Consider the following 18401-nt stretch of genomic DNA (forward strand, 5'->3'; position numbering starts at 1 on the left):
CATCACAGCTTCAGAGGGTTTCAGGACATCCAGACCTGCAGCTGCAGCAGACAAAATGTTTATACTTCAGTTTTTATTTTATTGTCACTTTTTAAAAAAGGAACTTACATATTCAAACGTTTTTATTTTCAAACACTTTTAATCAAAAACCGTCGAAACGTCTCACAAACACAGACTCTTTATCTCAGCGGTCCAAAGCTCCTCCGTCCTGCGTCGCCTCCAACACCATCACAGGTCAGAGAGGAGAGCCTCCGTCAGACGGAGCACAGGCGCGCTCAGCTTTGTGTCCATGTGATGAAACACCTGAAACCGTCCAGCTTTACTTCCTCAGACTGGCGCCGAGCAGAGCGTCTACGCCACGGCGGGGATAAAGTACTGCAGCGACATGTCTTCATGCAGCAGAATCAGGTGGAGGACGCTCTGATGGACGATGTCTGAGGAGGACGAGAGAGAAATGTGTTAAACTGTGACGTGGATTAGACCCCGGTGGGTTTTGTCCTGAGTGCGAACATGTGAGGGGAGACTCACTGCACATGGCCTTGCTGGGGTTGACCTGCTGCCCCACGAGGAACTGCTGCAGCCTCCTGATGTCCACCCTGGCCTCCACCATGCTCTCCGGGTCCCTGCTCTGAGACGGGCCGCCATCCTGGGAGGCGTCATCGCCTGGAGGGACGGAGGAGCAATGTATGAAAAGTATGGCCCACAGCTGATACACTGACAATCAGTAATTATTAAATATAAACGAGGCTCTCAGCAGCAGGTGGAGGGTGAGACTTTAGGCCCCGCCCCCCAGAATTAACTGGTTATTAGGGATGTGACGTGATGACTGAGCTCATCCGTCAGCAGGTCTGAGCTGCTCGTGGAGCTAAAGCGTGTTTTTACCCCACGGAGGGTTTCCCAGGTCTCTGAAGTGAGTCGTCACGGAAACCAGATCGGTCTCAATCTTCAGGTTCATCTCGCCGTTCAGGTTGGCTTCGATTACCTGACACACACACACACACACACACACACACACACACACACACACACACACACACACACACACACACACACACACTAATGTTCAGGCGTTTGTTGGTTCGTTCTCCTGAAGATTCAGACTTTAAGGTCTCTTTAAAGGAGTATGATTCAGATTCAATTCATTCAATAATTTTTTTAATTTGATTTTTCATGTCTTTGAAGGTCATCCAGTTTTGGAAGAGAGAAAATGTTGATGCCTGCTGGAGAAAAGTGTATAAAGTGTGCAGTGAAACATCTATAATAATTCACTGCTACTTCACGGATTTCACCTGTCACGGGTTATTTTTAGATTGTAAACGAGGGGCTGCTGTATTTCACTAATTCAGCGCACAAACACTAGGTGGCAGTGGTGTTTTCCTCTTGGAGTTGACTCAGTGTCAGAGTCACTGCTGGAGGTGTTTATGAAAGCTGAAATGAGGCTTCTTGAAAAGTTCCCATTGGTCACAGCGAGGATTTAACACAGAGCTGTAACGCCTGCTGACGTCTTAACACCTTCACTTCCTGTCCGACTGCAGGTAAAGACATGAAAACGCTCCAAATATTTCAGCATATTTCATCTAAACATCTAAAGCGACATAAGGCTTCAGGTTCTGTGTGATCACCTGTCGCAGGTAACACGAGGTTTAAATATGTAATTATTTTCATCTGACATCTTGGCTTCTCGGGAAAAGATGACATAAACATCGTGTTCACATTCAGTTCAATATTTCTACATCGAGCCGGGCGGAGGGCTGACATACAGGAAGACGCCTTTTCACGTATTTCAAAATAAAGGAGTTTACCGTTATGCTAAAAACATGCCGGACAGTTTGTTACACAAACGCGGCGACAAATGTGACTGAAATGACCCAAATCCAGAGAAATAAAGCTGCAGCTCCTCTCTGCATGAGTCCGTGTTTGATCTGAACATGTTTAAACTCCTACCAGGAAGTTGGAGAGGTTCTTCATCCTGTCCACGATGTTCTTCATGGTCTTCAGGGGAGGGAGGTAGATGCTGACCTGCAGTGACACAACCGTGATGAAAAGGCAGCTCTCATAAAAAGGATGATTTGGTGTTCGGCAGCTTCACTTACATCAAAGTCCGGCATGCTCGGCTCTTTGAACTCGTGCCACAGTCTCCGGGGGATGACGTCAACGGGGACGTCGTGAGTGACGACTCGACTGACGCTGGACAGGGTGGGCTGGGCGGCACAGAGGAAGAGGGCTCAAGTTTCTCAGATTAAAGGTTCAAATGAGTTTTAAAAGCAGCTAAAGATGAGCCAGTATGAGCTGTCTTGGCTTCTATATCTGACTCGTGTTTAGTTTCCTCTCAGGGTTTGGGCGACACCTCGGCTTTATTGTTTTCTGGCCTTGGTTCACACTGGAGTGCCACGTTTCTTCATGACTGAATGATTAATCTAACTTTGATAAACCTGTGGCTGGATTCTGGTTCGGAGAGCCGACCGTAGATGAATGTATCCCCAGACGCAGCGCATCTCCTGATGTTATGAATAATAGGCTAAAATTAAACGTATGATTCGAGCTGTGGCAGAGACAAAGACGTCTCAGGTGAACTTGTTGCTGACTGTGAGTTGTTCTCAGGCGCTCTCACCAGCTCGGCGGCGATGGTGAGGCAGGGGCAGTGCTTCTTGGTCAGTTTGACTTTGACCGCCTTGGCGTTCTGGACCGTCTTCAGGGCTCTGGACAGATTCTCCGGAGTCACCTCCAGACAGATCTCGTTGTCCTCGGAGGACACGCCCTCCATCTGGTACTCGTCGAAGAAGTTGGCCTGCGCGAGGAAGGACGGGATCAGGGTCATTTATTACGGTCCTGATCATCTCAGACTCGTTCCTGAGTTTATTTTCTTAGCAGCTGGAAGCCGAAGCGTCGGCTCTCACCTGTGACAGCTCACACCACATGCTGACGCCGCCGTTGGCCACTTTACCGGACAGAACGAAGAACAGGTTGTCCGGCGTCAGCCGCAGGACGCACATCTTTGTCAGCTTTGAGATGGTGGTGACGACTCCTGGTGAGAAAGATCAGAGGTGTGAATCGGGAGAAATATTTAATCAGTCACACGCAGACTCGGTTAGTTTTAATAATAGTTTACTTCAATCAGATCTCTGATCTGCACTTCTGAAAAAGTTGATCGCGATAAACACACTAAAAACAATAAATCTACAGTTAATATTACAACTGTTGAAAACTAAGTAAAACTAAACATTTCAACAGTAAAACTGACTTTAAACAACAAAAATTAGCTGAAAACTTGAAGTGGAAAACTTTTTACAGAGCCGGTGTTGTGCCAAAAAGTGATTGTCTGCCAAAAACTGATTTCCGGTATTTGCCAAAAAGCGATTGCTCATATTTAAACTGCTATAAGTAACTTGTTGGGCTATAATATGTTAAACATATGTCAAATGCATCCCTTATGGATGACATAAAGTCATCTTGAGCCACAAACAACATTCGTGTAGCAAGATACAAGCCGCAATCAGTTTTTGGCAGCGACTTTTATATAACCTTTATTTATGCAGTAAAAAAAATCTCATTAACATTAAAAATGTATTTTGTAAGAGTAAGTTGGCCAAGAGCACAGCAGAAATGGCAGCAAATATTACAATAGTTCTGTAAAAATATGTTAAGTGGGGATAAAGGACCAGATATGGTTATAATGTAAGTACAAGTTGTAAAGATACTTAAAAAACAGATAATTTTTTAATTCTTTATGTAACCCCTTTGTATCCCCTGTTCACCGAAGTCTATTTACAAACATACGTAAAGATATTACACATAAAAAATACACAGAAACACTGGAAATCACTTTTTGGCAGACAATCACTTTTTGGCACAACACCGGTAAATAACAGATTACTCACGCAGCATAAACATATAGCTGATATTTTTGTGGTAATTAATCATGACTCATTAGGCCTGCACCAGACTCCATGTAGATTTTGTTAAATTTAGATAACAGTAACCAGTCTGCGGCTCTTTGAGCACATGCTGTAAGCCGAACTACAGACTTTTCCTATTAAGTCAGAAACGCTAAAGAAAGAACAAAGTCCCGCATCGGGAACTTTTAATTAGATGTAATTTTATTTTTTACAGTTTGTGTGCAGCATTTGGAGGGAAGCTAACAGCTTAGCTTCGGCTCTCGGCACAAACAGATGTTTCACACTCACGGGTGAAGTGGTTCAAACAGGCGATGTCGATGATTTTCCCCCGAAACTTCATTTTTTCGTCCCGACAGCAGAATTTAATCTTCCGTTTTGACTTCAGGCGGGGAACTTTTTGATTTGTTTGGTCCGTCTGTGTCTACGGTCCGGCGGAAACAATAGCCACCTGGAAGCTGTTAATTGTTCCGCCCAACGAAAGAAGAAAACAACCAGCAGTGGCCCGGGGACCACAACAGGACCCCTTAAATGGTCTGTACAGAGGCAGAAAACTGTAGCAGAGTCACCGGTTCCTGGTGCGCTTTATATTTTTACTTACATACTGAAATCAGACATTTTAGGCTGTTCATCATCTTTTTGTAACTGAGCTACAAAATAACTTCACAGGCATGTTTGGCAGCTTTCACTTAATTTCAGCTTTTTGGTGAAAACTTTCAGAATGTTTTTCACACAAAGATATGATGTCTCGTTTTTATATGTAACATTTATACACCCTCGTTGTAGACCAAATAAAACACAAAAAACCCTCAGAAATAGCAGCCTGTGCATGCTGCGGCTCCTTTTTACTTTGTGATGTAATATTAGGATCTTATCAAAAAATTATACTCAGACAATCCTGTAAAAAACAGGCTTTAGAAGTTTAGGTTCCAGAGAAAAAAGTCAACAACTTTTAAAAACCTTATTGTGGGCCAAAAAAACAAAACAAACATTATATATATATGGAGTGCTGCCAGACACTCCACGAGCGTCTGGCAGCACAAATGAACCAGCTGCTAGTTAACGAGAGACACCCGGAATGGCTAACCGAAGGTCGAACGGTCCTGATCCCCAAGGACCCCAAGAAGGGACCGGTCCCCTCCAACTACCGACCAATAACCTGCCTCAGTACTACATGGAAGCTCCTGTCAGGCATCATATCGGCTAAGATGAACAGGCACATGGGTCAATACATGAGCGGGACACAGAAAGGAATTGGCAAGAACACCAGAGGCGCAAAACACCAGCTACTGGTAGACAGAACAATCAGCCGAGACTGCAAGACCAGACTGACCAACCTGTGCACTGCCTGGATTGATTACAAGAAGGCCTATGACTCAATGCCCCACAGCTGGATACTGGAATGCCTAGAATTGTACAAGATCAATGGGACCCTAAGAGCCTTCATCAGGAACTCAATGGGGATGTGGCGTACAACACTAGAGGCCAACTCCAAGCCCATAGCACAAGTCACCATCAAGTGCGGGATCTACCAAGGAGATGCTCTGTCCCCACTGCTGTTCTGCATAGGCCTGAACCCCCTCAGTGAGATCATTAACAAGACCGGCTACGGATACCGAATACGGAACGGAGCAGTTGTCAGCCATAGGGATGGGTATCGAAAACCGGTTCTTGTTGAGAACCGGTTCCCACTGTTTCAATCCCTTGGAATTGTTTGCCATTTTTGCAAATGATTCCCTTATCGATTCCAGTCGCCCCGAATGACGTCACCACGTTGCGGAGCGTCATTTACCTGGCAGGAAACACGGCGCCTAAGCGGCTCAAACGCTCAAAAGTTTGGTTATACTTTACGAAATCGGATGACAACAGGGCAACTTGCAATACTTGCAAAGTAGATACTTCATTTAAGGGAGGAAACACTACGAATATGCAAAAGCATTTGCTCACAAAACGCGTGATAACCTTAAATGAATGTCGTGTTTTTAATTCCGCTCCGGACTCGTGAATCTCAACCCAGCAGCAGCGGTAACGTTTGCACGTCCTCTTCCGTTAATACGGCAGGTAAATAAGATAAGATAAGATAGATAAGATAAGATAAGATAAGATAACCTTTATTAGTCCCACACGTGGGAAATTTGTTTTGTCACAGCAGGAAGTGGACAGTGCAAAAGTTATGACGCAAAAATTAGAATACAATAAGAATAAATACAGTACACAACTGTACAGAATAGAATAAAATAAAATACTATATACAGTAGAATAAAATAGAATAAAAATATACAATAAGATAAAAATAGAATACGAATGCTATATACAACTGAGTAAAAATACAACGATGCCAGAAAGGATTATTGCACTTAGTATTATTGCACATGTATGGATGTGTGTGTTTGTTCAGTTAAAGTCTTTGTTGTGGAGTCTGACAGCAGTGGGGAGGAAAGACCTGCGAAATCTCTCCGTCCCACACCGTGGGTGCCGCAGTCTCCCACTGAAGGAGCTGCTCAGTGCTGTCACAGTCTGCTGCATGGGGTGGGAGATGTTGTCCAACAGGGATGACAGCTTAGCCGCCGTTCTCCTGTCACTCACCACCTCCACTGGGTCCAGAGGGCATCCTAGGACAGAGCTGGCCCTTCGGATCACCTAATCAACTAACAGTGCATATTATGTTAGCGCAATCTGCCTTATTACAAACCTGCCATTACTGTGCATTTAGTGACCATGATGAGAGAGGCAGACAGAGTCTGGCTCAGATGCTGGCAGTTCTCGCTGCAGTCTACCGTTAGCGTCTCCTTTCAGGCCAGGATAGACGAACGTCACCGAGCAGAGACTCAGTTTGTGGTAAAAGGCTTGAACCCGTTTGCCACAGCAGATGATTTTCAGTAAGTGAATGTGTTTAATTGTAGGCAGGGAAATTACTGGATATTCTTGTGTAATTGCTACAGAATAATTTATGTTATACTTTGTTATTGCTACAGAAGAATATTTATTTTATTATTTTACATTTACAATGTTTTTTCCCGGGGACCCTGTGACACCCCATTGAAGAGCCGTAGGCTGGATCTCTTAAGATCTCACTGTTGGGTTTGTAAGGCCATGTTACTCCTAAATTTCTATCTTGTTCAAAGAGAAGATATAAAACAAAGTTCTAAGCTAATTGAACTTAGTGTTCTCCTTTTTTAAAAAGAATCGATAAAGAATCGAATCGTTAAACAGAATCGAAAATGGAATCGGAATCGTGAAAATCTTATCAATACCCATCCCTAGTCAGCCACCTCCTGTACATGGATGACATCAAGCTGTATGCCAAGAGTGAACGAGACATCGATTCACTGATCCACACTACCAGGCTATACAGCAATGACATTGGAATGTCGTTCGGACTGGAGAAGTGTAGTTGGATGGTAACAAAGAGAGGGAAGGTAGTCAGAACTGAGGGGATCAAACTACCAGAAGGCAACATTGCAGACATAGAGGACAGTTACAAGTACCTGGGGATCTCGCAGGCAAATGGGAACCATGAAGAGGCCGCTAGAAAAGCTGCAACCACCAAGTACCTGCAGAGGGTCAGGCAAGTCCTGAGGAGTCAGCTGAATGGTAAGAACAAGATCCGGGCCATCAACACCTACGCCCTGCCTGTGATCAGGTACCCTGCTGGGGTAATAGGCTGGCCAAAGGAGGAGATAGAAGCCACTGACATAAAGACAAGAAAGCTCCTTACCATGCATGGAGGGTTTCACCCCAAATCCAGCACCCTGAGGCTGTACGCTAAGCGGAAGGAAGGGGGCCGGGGACTGGTGAGTGTCAGCACCACAGTCCAGGATGAGACAAGGAACATCCAAGAATACATTGGGAAGATGGCCCCAACTGACCGAGTGCTCAGTGAATACCTCAGGCAGCAGAAACCCAAGAAAGAGGAGGGAGACGAGGAACCATCATGGAAGGACAGGCCCCTGCACGGTATGTACCACCGGCAGATAGAGGAGGTGGCTGATATCCAGAAATCCTACCAGTGGCTGGACAAAGCTGGACTGAAAGACAGCACAGAGGCACTAATCATGGCAGCACAAGAACAAGCTCTGAGTACAAGATCCATAGAGGCTGGGGTCTATCACACCAGGCAAGACCCCAGGTGCAGGCTGTGTAAAGATGCCCCAGAGACAATCCAGCACATAACAGCAGGGTGCAAGATGAAAAAAAAAAAAAAAAAAAAAAAAAATTGACAGCGTCTCTACCACCTCAGACGCTTGAGAGACTTCCAACTGCCCTCCAAGGTGCTCAGGAACTTTTACTCGTGCACCATAGAGAGCATCCTGGCGGGAAACATCTTAACCTGGTTCGGGAACAGCACCATGCAGGACAGACGAGCTCTACAGAGGGTTGTGCGGTCAGCTGAGCGCACCATCCGCTCCGAGCTCCCTGACCTGCACTCAATCTACAGCAGGCGGTGCCGGACCAAGGCCAGGAAGATGGTGAAGGACCTCAGCCATCCCAACAACAGACTGTTCTCTCTGCTGAGGTCAGGAAAGCGATTCCACTCCCTGAAGACCAACACAGAGAGACTGAGGAGGAGCTTCTTCCCGCAGGCGATACGGTCTCTCAATCACACCACCACACAGTACTGACCCACACATATGGTTCTTACACACACACTGGACTTTCTGGACTTTGGTTTTGCACAACACTGGTCACTATATTCTTCATTTCCAGTTAATACTTGTACAGCTGCTGTTATTGTGTATATATTTATTTATATTTCTTCATACATTCTTATATAGTTCTATATTGTGTATTTTGTTGTACAGTTATTTTATTTTCAACTTTAATTTATATATTTACCTTTATCTTATTCTCCCAGTTAAATTTACCCTTCATTCTAATTTGTGTTGTACAGTTATTTCATTTTTAACCTTAATTTATATTTTATTCCTTCCTAGTTAAATTTACCCTTTTTAATTTTTCATATTTATTTCCTATCTTATTCATAGCCTTTTCCTTTTTTGTTCTCTTTAGGTCACGAGCAGTTGTCCAAGCATTTCACTACATATCGTACTGTGTATGACTGTGTACGTGACAAATAAAATTTGAATTTGAATTTGAATTTGAATTTGATGCTAGCAGGCAAGGCATACATGGAACGCCATAACCAAGTGGCCAGCATAGTGTGCAGGAACATCTGTGCCGAGTATAACCTGGAAGTCCCGAGGTCAAAATGGGAGATGCCCCCAAGGGTGGTGGAGAATGACCGAGCTAAGATCCTGTGGGACTTCCAGATACAGACGGACAAAATGGTGGTGGCTAACCAACCGGACATAGTGGTGGTAGACAAACAGAAGAAGACGGCCGTAGTGATCGATGTAGTGGTTCCGAATGTTTCTAAAAATAAGCAACTAAAATATTTGTGTCTCTTTACCAGCTGAGAAAAAAACACCTCAGTCAATCACAGTCGGCTGCAAACACACTTCCTTCCTTCCGTCCTGTGTGTTTGCTGACCTTTCTTTGTGTCAAAGTTCATTATTTTCTGTTAGAAAAATAAAGGCTTGATTCTTGTTTATTCTCTCACCAAATTAAAATGATCTCCTGTAATCTGCAGGCTCATTTGTTGTGAAACAAAAGCATTCCAGCTCTACAAGCTGCTTACGGATCTGGATTGGAGTCAGTTTGGAGATTTTCTCTGAGCACAGACGCTGAGAGGGCAGAAGCACTTCAGGTCATCTCATAGAAGTGTGAATAAAACAACTGATTTTCACTCCAAATGTTGTTTAAATGAATCAGCAATTGAAGGGCCAACAGAGACAGCGATGCGTAATAGGAGGAAAACCCATCAGACTTGCATTTAAGAACTGGCTTCGTATTTTACACAGGTTGCTATTTGCCCTTTTTAAAAAACAAAACAAAGCTTTAACCCCGACTTGTCCCTTCCTCATCACTTTAGACCAATTTAAAAATTTCCTTTTATCTCCAAAATTTTAGAAAAAGTGTTGGCCAACCAGCTTCCAGTGTTTCTACCTGCTTATTGCATTTGAGATGAGTTTCTGTCAGTTACTCAAACAGCCCTGCTCAGAGTTTATGATCATAATTTAATTCACAGATATGCAGGTGAATATTTGGTTCTTGCTCTGTTGGGTCTTTCTGTTGTCTTTAAGCAATGGCTTGCGTATCTCTTGACCCATTTAAGGGGCCCAAGCCCCAGTTTAGGAACCCGCTGACTCTACATAAAGTACGTAAATCTTCTCTGAAATGTGGCTGAGGTTTCACAGTAACGTTCACACTTGATCTTGATTTGCATACCCTTGGTATGTTGTTCTTTGTTTGTAATTATGGGTCAGATGTGAAGCTAAAACCCTTCTTGTCTCATTGATATCAGTTTTGTTTTGAGAATAAAGTTATTCCATCTGATCCCTGCTATTTATTCGTCTCTGTCTATCTTTTTTTTTACCCTTTTTAAATTATTTTTGCAGCATTCATTCGTTTTAATTGGATGCCTACATGATCCTTCATCCTATTGGCTCTCTGCTCTTTATTGGTGACCAATCACAGGCTGTCATTCTTCATGGATTCTCTGTAGTTCCTCTCAGCTGCCTCTGGCTGCAGCAGCTTTGCTTCAGCGTGCTGTCTGACTGTTTGAATCTTTGACTTCACGATGGCACCGCTGTCCATCCAGGCCGGAGTGAAATACGCCAAAACGCTGCTGCCAGAGACTCTGATGAGGTGAGTTTTTTAAATGTTATCAAAACTTAAAGTTGAGTTTTATAAATTCAGTTTAGTTATTGTAAATCTGGGGATTAGACAAATATTGGCAATTTCACTCAAACCAGCTGTGCGTCAAATTGTATCCAGGACATTTTTAGACTTTGCAGAGGAAGCTGTGTGTGTGCAGAACTGCAGAAGAACAATGGAAGCCACTCAGTAAATAGGATTGCTGAACCTTTGAAATAGTGAAAGCAGCTGAGAGGGTTTTTATAGATGTAAGTCTGAGGTTATTAAAACCTCCGACTTGACTATAAGATTTCAAACTGTAATGCAGTGAACTTTGAATGACCTGCAGGTCCGTGTCCACAGTCCAGACCATCTCTCGACACATGCTGCCCCTAAATCAGCCTCGCTGTTTCAGAGTGTGCACATACAGCCGGATGCGGCGGCGAAGTTTGACTGCGTCTTCTCTAGATGAGCTCCTGGAGCAGGTAAAAACAACCTGTAAACTCTCTTAGACAATAAGCAGTAGTGTGCATAAGTCTTGAGCCAGCTCTCATTTCTTCATATTTTGTTAAGAAAAGGAGAAACAGGTGCAAACATGGAAAAATATTAAATAAGGCAAAAACAGTTTGTAAGTAAGTAAGTAAGTAAGTAAAATTTTATTTATATAGCACATTTCTAGATAGAGATCACAAAGTGCTTTACAAGATATAACAGATTAAAAAGACAAAATACAAACAAAGTTAGCAAAAGGCAGTTTTAAAAAGATGTGTTTTTAGCTGTTTTTTAAAAGTAATCAATGAATCAGCGGATCGTAAGTCCTGAGGAAGGGAATTCCACAGTCTGGCGGCCACAGTAGCAAAAGCTCTATCACCCCTAGTTTTCAGTCTCGTATACTGAATGACAAGTAGGCCCTGACTACTCGACCTCAGAGACCTACTAGGGGCATAGGGCTGTAAAAGTTCAATGATATATGGTGGTGCTTGTTGTTGAAGAGCCTTGAAAGTTAAAACCAAAATCTTAAACTGGACTCTAAATTCAACAGGAAGCCAATGTAACTGCATGAGCAACGGTGTTATATGTGAAAATTTAGAAGCTTTCGTCAAAAGTCTTGCTGCAGCATTCTGAACGATCTGCAGACGCTCCAAGGAACCTTTATTTAAACAAGTAAACAGGGAATTGCAATAGTCCAGTCGTGAAGAGATAAAAGCATGAATAACAATCTCCAGTTCGGTATAGGATATAATAGAGCTCAATTTAGAAATATTTCTTAAATGATAAAAGCAAGACCGAACAAGAGATTTAACATGACTATCTAACGTAAGAGCAGGATCAAGGATAATCCCTAAGTTCCTGACAGATGGTTTTACAAACGTTGAAAGAGGACCAAGAGCATTTATTATACTGGGTATATGTCTATCTGGGGCACATAAGAGGACTTCGGTTTTACTTTCATTTAGTTGGAGGAAGTTTTCAGCCATCCAGCCTTTAATGGTTTCCAAGCACACATTTAAAAGCCGCAGCTTAGAAGCCTCTTCCGGTTTAAAAGATATATAGAGTTGGATATCGTCCGCATAACAATGGTAACAAATATCCTCAAAAGGGCTCAAAATGTGCTGAAGAGGGAGTAAATAAACTAAAAACAGTAATGGCCCTAGCACAGAGCCTTGTGGCACACCAAAAGACAGAGATGCAGAAGATGATCTATACTTAGAAACTGCCACAGAAGAATATCGTTCAGAGAGATACGAGGAGAACCATTTCAATGCAGTCCCAGAGACACCAACCCAGTGTTTCAGCCTGTTAAGTAAAATATAGTGGTCAACAGTATCAAAGGCCGACGTAAGATCCAACATTAAGAGAACAGAACATTTACCTGCATCGCTTTGTAACAAAATGTCATTAGAAACTCTAAGAAGGGCTGTTTCAGTGGAATGAACTTTACGAAAGCCAGATTGAAATTTGTCGAAAATACTATATTTATCTAAAACTGCTGTAAGCTGCTTAGCCACGATCTTCTCTAGAATCTTAGCAATTAACGGAATTTTTGAGATCGGTCTATAATTGCTAGTGAGAGATGGGTCCAGCATAGGCTTTTTTAACAAGGGATGTATAACAGCAGTTTTAAAATAGGCAGGGACTATGCCCGAGGCCAAGGAGGTATTAATTATAGTAAGAATACAGGGACCAGTAGAGTAAAAGACATTTTTAAATAATGATGCAGGTGTACAATTTAAACACACTTTAAATTCAATATTTGGTATGATTACCTTTATTCGTCATTACAACCTGAACCCCTTTGGTCACCTTTTTAGTTTCTTTAAGCAGTCTTTAGGAACAGTGCAGCATTCGATACTATTGACCTTAATATTTTACTACGGAGATTAAACAGGATGTAGGTATTAAAAGGTGTTTGAATAACTTTGATCATGAAAATCTTCTTCAAACACCAAAGTTATTTTTAACTTACACGCTTGGACCAGTTCTGTTCACATTATACATCCTTCCCTTGGGCACTATTATTAGAAGGCATAGCGTACATTCTCACTGCTATCCAGAAATATCCTGTCTCAGAGTGACGCGGAAAAACTAGTTCACACAGTGTGCTTTGAGGTAGGAGCCAAAAAGGGTGTAGTTTGTGTGTGTGATCACCCGTGTGTACACCTGTGAGCATGGACGCGCTTGTTTTTTTAAAAGGTTCCTTCATGTAATGATCTGCTAGAGGGTGTGGGGGGGCCACAGCCCCGTCCTCCAGTGGTTGTTGATCAGTGGTCATGAGAATTTGCATAATTAAGATTAAGGAACTGACCTCACAGCCCATTGTTCCTTCAGTGGGCTGGTTTCAGTCATTATGCAAATGTCCTGTTTATAAGAATGAAACCTGCAGTCAGCTGAGACTGAAGACGTCACCTGATGATGACAAAACGTTTCTCCCACTAAAAACGCTACGTCCAGATGAACAGATTTAATTTTTTGCGATACCATCAACATCTGTATAATGAGTGAATTGCTAAAAGAGATGACATACCATGCATCCAAAAGAGAAAGTGGGAGGGTAGGTAAGGGAATTTTGAGGACTTCAAATTCTACTACAAGGCATGAGTTCAGGTTGAAATGGCACTGGAATTATAGTGGAAAGCCTAATGATCAATGGTAACTTTATTTTTCTCAGTGGGAAACTTCAGTATGTCCACACAGCAAACAACATAAAGATTAAGAGCAGCCAAACCTTTAAACAGATCTGTTTACCCTAACCTCCTAACCCTAACACCTTCAGACAAATTACCATGTTATCATGTATTGTAGTGGCGTAATGGCAATGCAGATTGTTTATTTACTTGGGAGTTCACCTTGTAATCGGAAGGTTGCCGGTTCGAGCCCCGGCTCGGACAGTCTCGGTCGTTGTGCCCTTGGGCAAGACACTTCACCAGTTGCCTACTGGTGGTGGTCAGAGGGCCCGGTGGCGCCAGTGTCCAGCAGCCTCGCCTCTGTCAGTGCGCCCCAGGGTGGCTGTGGCTACAATGTAGCTCCATCACCAGTGTGTGAACGTGTGGACGACTGGATATGTAAAGTGCTTGGGGGTCTTTAGGGACTAGTAAAGCTATACAAATACAGGCCATTTACTTGTCTGGAGATTGAACAAGTAACACAAAAAATGATTCTGTCCTACACCTCCAGCCTCCAACATCTCCTTCTCATAATGGACGTGTGTCTTGATCTGGAAGAGAAGAGAAGACCCTACTTGACCCAGGGTTTTCAAATCAAGTGGTGGTCTAAGGAGCTTGGAAAGAAAAGTGTGAATACGTTTCACCTGTCATCCGAAAAGCTTCTTCAGTTCTGAAGATGCTTGAATTGAGGAAGCTGAAGAAGCTTCTGGAATGAGAGGTGAAACATCTTCAAGCAACTTAAAGAAGTTCAGACGCTTTTCTTTTCAAGCTCCTTAGACTGCGATGACCTGGATGACTGAAGACCTTCACAGACATATTAAGTGGTGGCAGTTACTAAGTATAAAGAACAGCTTGTAAACATTGTCATTATAATAGAAGTGGGTAAGAATAAATCAGCAGAAGATATATGGAATGATGTGGTCACCCAGATTCATAAAGCCCTCCAAAGAACAAAACCAGGTAGAAAGTTTATGGACAAGCAAGGTAGTGAGTGACACTGAGAGAAGAACATAGCATTCCTGGAGACAGGAAATCATTCAACAAAGTGCCTCACGAACTCATCTGACCTGCACCTTGTCCCTGACATGTGTCACCATGCACCTGTTAATCAAAGTGGCCACAACCCTACTAATGGTAGCTTTAGGCCTTAATTGAATTTGAACAGGTGAATCATAAAAACATTGTCATCCTGTACAGTTGTTATGAAGAGACGAAGAAATCATCAGATTCTGACTCTTTGAATTGATTCTCCTGTTTTGTGTCCCAGGCAGCGAGGGTGTTCATGATGTCCTACCAGTTCCTGACTCTGGTCCTGGAGGAGGATGGGACTGTGGTGGACTCAGAGGAGTTCTTCCAGTCACTGCCCAATAGCACACTGCTGATGGTGCTGGAGAAGGGGGAGATGTGGACAGAGAGCAAGGTGAGAGCAGAGATGATGTTCATCACTGCGGCTGAGTGTCTGTGTGCATTTATGAAGTGAGATGATCTCTCTTCACTGAGCCCAGGAGGGAAGTTCACACACTTCAGCAGCATGAAGAACAGACAGGAAACAGACAGGAAATGGATCAGAACTTAAATAAATAATTCTTCTTAAATACGTGTTTTGTTGCCCAGAATAATGTAGCTTGTTTTTAAAAACACATAAAGTTAAAAAGCCGTTTACCCAAATCAAAATTTTCTGAACATGTTGGTGTTTCAGATTATTCCATGCTTTCGTCAGCCAAAGAAGAGTGGGATTGCCAAAGTGACCTTTGACCTCTACAAACTGCAGCCTAAAGACTTCCTGTGCTGCCTCGCCATCAGGGCCACAGTGTATGAGATGTACACACTCTCATACGACTTCAGATTCACCAGGATCAAACGCATCCTCAAGTAAGCCGAGCCTGATCACAGTAACAGTCTCAGCAGTGTTGTGCAAAGCCTGACTTTTTTCGTCTTTTCTAGTTATATGTAGTTCATATTTTCAGTTTCCAGTCTGAATTGTTCAAAGCTTTCAAATTCATAACTGGCTAAGTTAACTTCTTGTGTACGTTTATATTTCTTACCTTTTCTCCAATTTTGACACAGAACTTTATGAACACTTTGCAGAAACTATCCAGTTATTACGAGGTACTTGCAAATAAAATTTGACATGGAAAATGTTAGGGTGTGCAGAACTTCTAATCCAGCTCCAACACAGGAGAACAGTTAGTGTCAGCACCACCTCCACAAGTGACTGTGGAGGTCTATTGTGTGGGGTGGAAGTCCTCTGCATCGCTGCTGCAGATCAAGGAAGATGGTGGTTCCTTTTTCTTTGTTTATTGGCCCTCCTGACTCTTCTTAACTCGCTGGTCATGCCTGGTACATAGACTTAAACTAATAACGCACTCAGGAACAATCCAGAATGGCACTCTGGCAGCTTCAGTGCAGATAAATCTGTTTCATGCATATAACTATGCATGGAGTTCATGTTTAATGTGGTGCACTCTGGCGGTGCTTCCAGATACTTGCTGTGTAGCAACACAATAATGACTTCACACAGCTTGCGTGAAGTCAAAAAAAGCTGTGGTTACGGCACTTCAGCATGTAGCCAGTGCTACAGTATCGAGCATACACAAAGTAAATTCAAATCCAACAATTCATAGAAAGATGTAAAAAAAGAGAACGAAAAGTAGATGAGTTAATTTTCAAAAGTAAGGACTGATCAGTCAGTGACATTTAATAAAGTGGAAATGTATCTTTAATATTGTCTTGAAAATTAATTAAAGTATAAATACTTCAATAAGTACTACATAGTTTAGTGCAGTCTGCTTTAAGGTAAACTGGTCAGTGTGCAGTGATGTGTTAAAATATACAGTAATAAGCAATGTTGGACTGGTACAGAGCAGCTGTGGCGTTCATGGTCAGTGTTTGGTTACATCAAGGGTAGCAGACCTCACTTTAAATTTAAGGTGATGATGCTGATCAGAGTCACTGAATTCCAACTTTATGCTAGCTTTATTCAGTGTAGGCACTGGAAAACAGCCATAGTACCTCATGTAACATTGCTTATTATGAGTTTATTTGACTAAATTTTTCTGTCTCTATCTTCAGCTCGCTGTTGTGCTGCGTCACCTCTCTGACCAGACTAGCCGGACAACTGCTGCTCTGCACATCCTCCTCACTACTGCAGTTCACCGGAAATGCCTGCCGCTAAAGCCATGTCTCTTTGTGTTCAGCTGTTCATTCAGGCGGGTGTACTACAAAGGTGTTTAACACGCCCAGGCTTTCTTTGCGTTACCTCCCTCGACAAATCTTAGGGCCAAGACGCGGGGCAGCCCAAGCAGAGGAGCCTAGACATCCCTCTCTCCAGCCTCCAGTCTGGGGTGAGATTCAGGCATGTCCCCCAAGAAGGACATGCCTGGAATACCTCACTTAGGAGGTGCCCAGGAGGCATCCTAGTGAGATGTCCAAACCACCTCAATTGGATCCTTTCGTTGTGGTGAAGTAGCAGCTCTACTCAGAGCCCCCCCCAGAATGACCGAAATCCTCTCCCTATCTCTAAGGCCTGCTATATTCAAAACATATTTTCCCAGAACAGAATCTAAAATGACTTTAAACATGTAAATAAAATAATCAGTGAAAATGTAGCCATCCAGCTGAATTTGAAACCAATGCTCTGAGCATAACCTGCTCCCAACCAGGGTACGTGTTCATCATCAGTTACCATGGTGATTTAGCCAGGTAAAAAAAGAGCCAATTTCATGACACAGGAAACTCTGACTTTTGAGCTCCAGATAGCTCAAAAGAACATTAATCTGGCTTTGTAGTACACCCCTCTGCTGAGGTGGGACTGACTGTAATAAATGATCAGACCCTCAGTTTGTGTGTTTGAGACAAACTAGAGAAAACTTGTGTTTGATTTCCTCTGCCTGAATAAAGATCGTGTTTGAATTGTCTACATATGGATCACTTATGTGTGTGTTTCCATGGAAAGCTGAGAGCATTTCTAGTCTTTCTATCAGATCAGCGTTTTTTAAGAATGTTTCGTCTGATTTCAGCTGGAAAGATTTTTGTATTGAATGAGATTAAATTTGTTTTTGTAAATCAAATATCTGACTAATAAATCAACAACTCTGTGCCTGTTTGTGTTTTTCCATAGCACTTCATCCCCACAGACTGGAGTTCTGTATAGTGCCTCATCACTAAAGGGACAACTCCACTAGAGTTTAAATATCTGGGACGCTCCACCGTTTAATTTTAGAACTGAAGACGTTTCTTGGATGAAATCAACTGGTCCTAGCTAAAGATCCAACTGCTGTATTTCACAGGGAGGGAGAAGACGGAGTTCCTGTTCCCATTTAGAGGCAGAGTCGCCCTCTACAATGTACGCAACAGACAATAGAGACATTTTTTTATTTTCCTTCTTTTTCTCTACTCTTGTTCTGCTTAACTGATTCATGCTGAGTGCAAACAGGAGATGTATCACTGCTGTAACACCTGTAACATTCAGAAGTTGCCTCATTGTTCTGACACACACAACAAAACTATTAACTACACCACACACTAACTACACAAGATTTGCGCTAAACGTCGCAAATCTCTCACATCTCAAACACGCTGTCACTCCTAAAATTTCCCCCCATTTCTTAACAACTAGATGCCACGTTGCCATACCATTTTTTGATTG

The 18401-nt window shown here is 42.8% G+C and overlaps 2 protein-coding genes across 3 annotated transcripts; one reads left to right on the top strand and one right to left on the bottom strand.

Annotated features, from left to right (window-relative positions):
- Positions 1-53: 53 nt before the first annotated feature.
- Positions 54-4418, bottom strand: hus1 (HUS1 checkpoint clamp component). The gene is made up of 8 exons (XM_085469134.1): positions 4185-4418; positions 2898-3025; positions 2612-2788; positions 2094-2201; positions 1945-2019; positions 883-982; positions 529-663; positions 54-434 (listed from the first exon to the last, which is right to left on the bottom strand). The coding sequence occupies exons 1-8, from the start codon at positions 4234-4236 to the stop codon at positions 352-354; spliced, it is 858 nt and encodes a 285-aa protein (XP_085325260.1). The 5' UTR covers positions 4237-4418; the 3' UTR covers positions 54-351.
- Positions 2981-17850, top strand: cidea (cell death inducing DFFA like effector a). Of its 2 annotated transcripts, none has more exons than XM_085469144.1 (6): positions 2981-3044; positions 10431-10601; positions 10939-11074; positions 15021-15173; positions 15453-15625; positions 16826-17850. In XM_085469144.1, the coding sequence occupies exons 2-6, from the start codon at positions 10534-10536 to the stop codon at positions 16926-16928; spliced, it is 633 nt and encodes a 210-aa protein (XP_085325270.1). In that variant the 5' UTR covers positions 2981-3044; positions 10431-10533; the 3' UTR covers positions 16929-17850. The 2 variants fall into 2 exon arrangements, with proteins under 2 accessions (XP_085325270.1, XP_085325272.1); XM_085469146.1 differs by having other exon boundaries at positions 10459-10601.
- Positions 17851-18401: the final 551 nt, after the last annotated feature.

Source organism: Copadichromis virginalis, linkage group LG9 (genome assembly GCF_057382275.1).
Source record: "Copadichromis virginalis isolate Kocher_CV1m ecotype Utaka linkage group LG9, C_Virginalis_male_GT1.1, whole genome shotgun sequence".
NCBI lineage: Eukaryota > Metazoa > Chordata > Actinopteri > Cichliformes > Cichlidae > Copadichromis > Copadichromis virginalis.

What these genes read in the sequence shown, in the direction of transcription:
- cidea (XM_085469144.1), top strand. Translation starts at nt 10,534, where the DNA reads ATGGCACCGCTGTCCATCCAGGCCGGAGTGAAATACGCCAAAACGCTG. An exon ending in CTGCCAGAGACTCTGATGAG is followed by an intron (nt 10,602 to 10,938) that starts GTGAGTTTTTTA and finishes AATGACCTGCAG; the next exon opens with GTCCGTGTCCACAGTCCAGA. An exon ending in AGGATCAAACGCATCCTCAA is followed by an intron (nt 15,626 to 16,825) that starts GTAAGCCGAGCC and finishes CTCTATCTTCAG; the next exon opens with CTCGCTGTTGTGCTGCGTCA.
- hus1 (XM_085469134.1), bottom strand. Translation starts at nt 4,236, where the DNA reads ATGAAGTTTCGGGGGAAAATCATCGACATCGCCTGTTTGAACCACTTC. An exon ending in CTGTTTGAACCACTTCACCC is followed by an intron (nt 3,026 to 4,184) that starts GTGAGTGTGAAA and finishes CTTTCTCACCAG; the next exon opens with GAGTCGTCACCACCATCTCA. An exon ending in AGAACCTCTCCAACTTCCTG is followed by an intron (nt 983 to 1,944) that starts GTAGGAGTTTAA and finishes TGTGTGTGTCAG; the next exon opens with GTAATCGAAGCCAACCTGAA.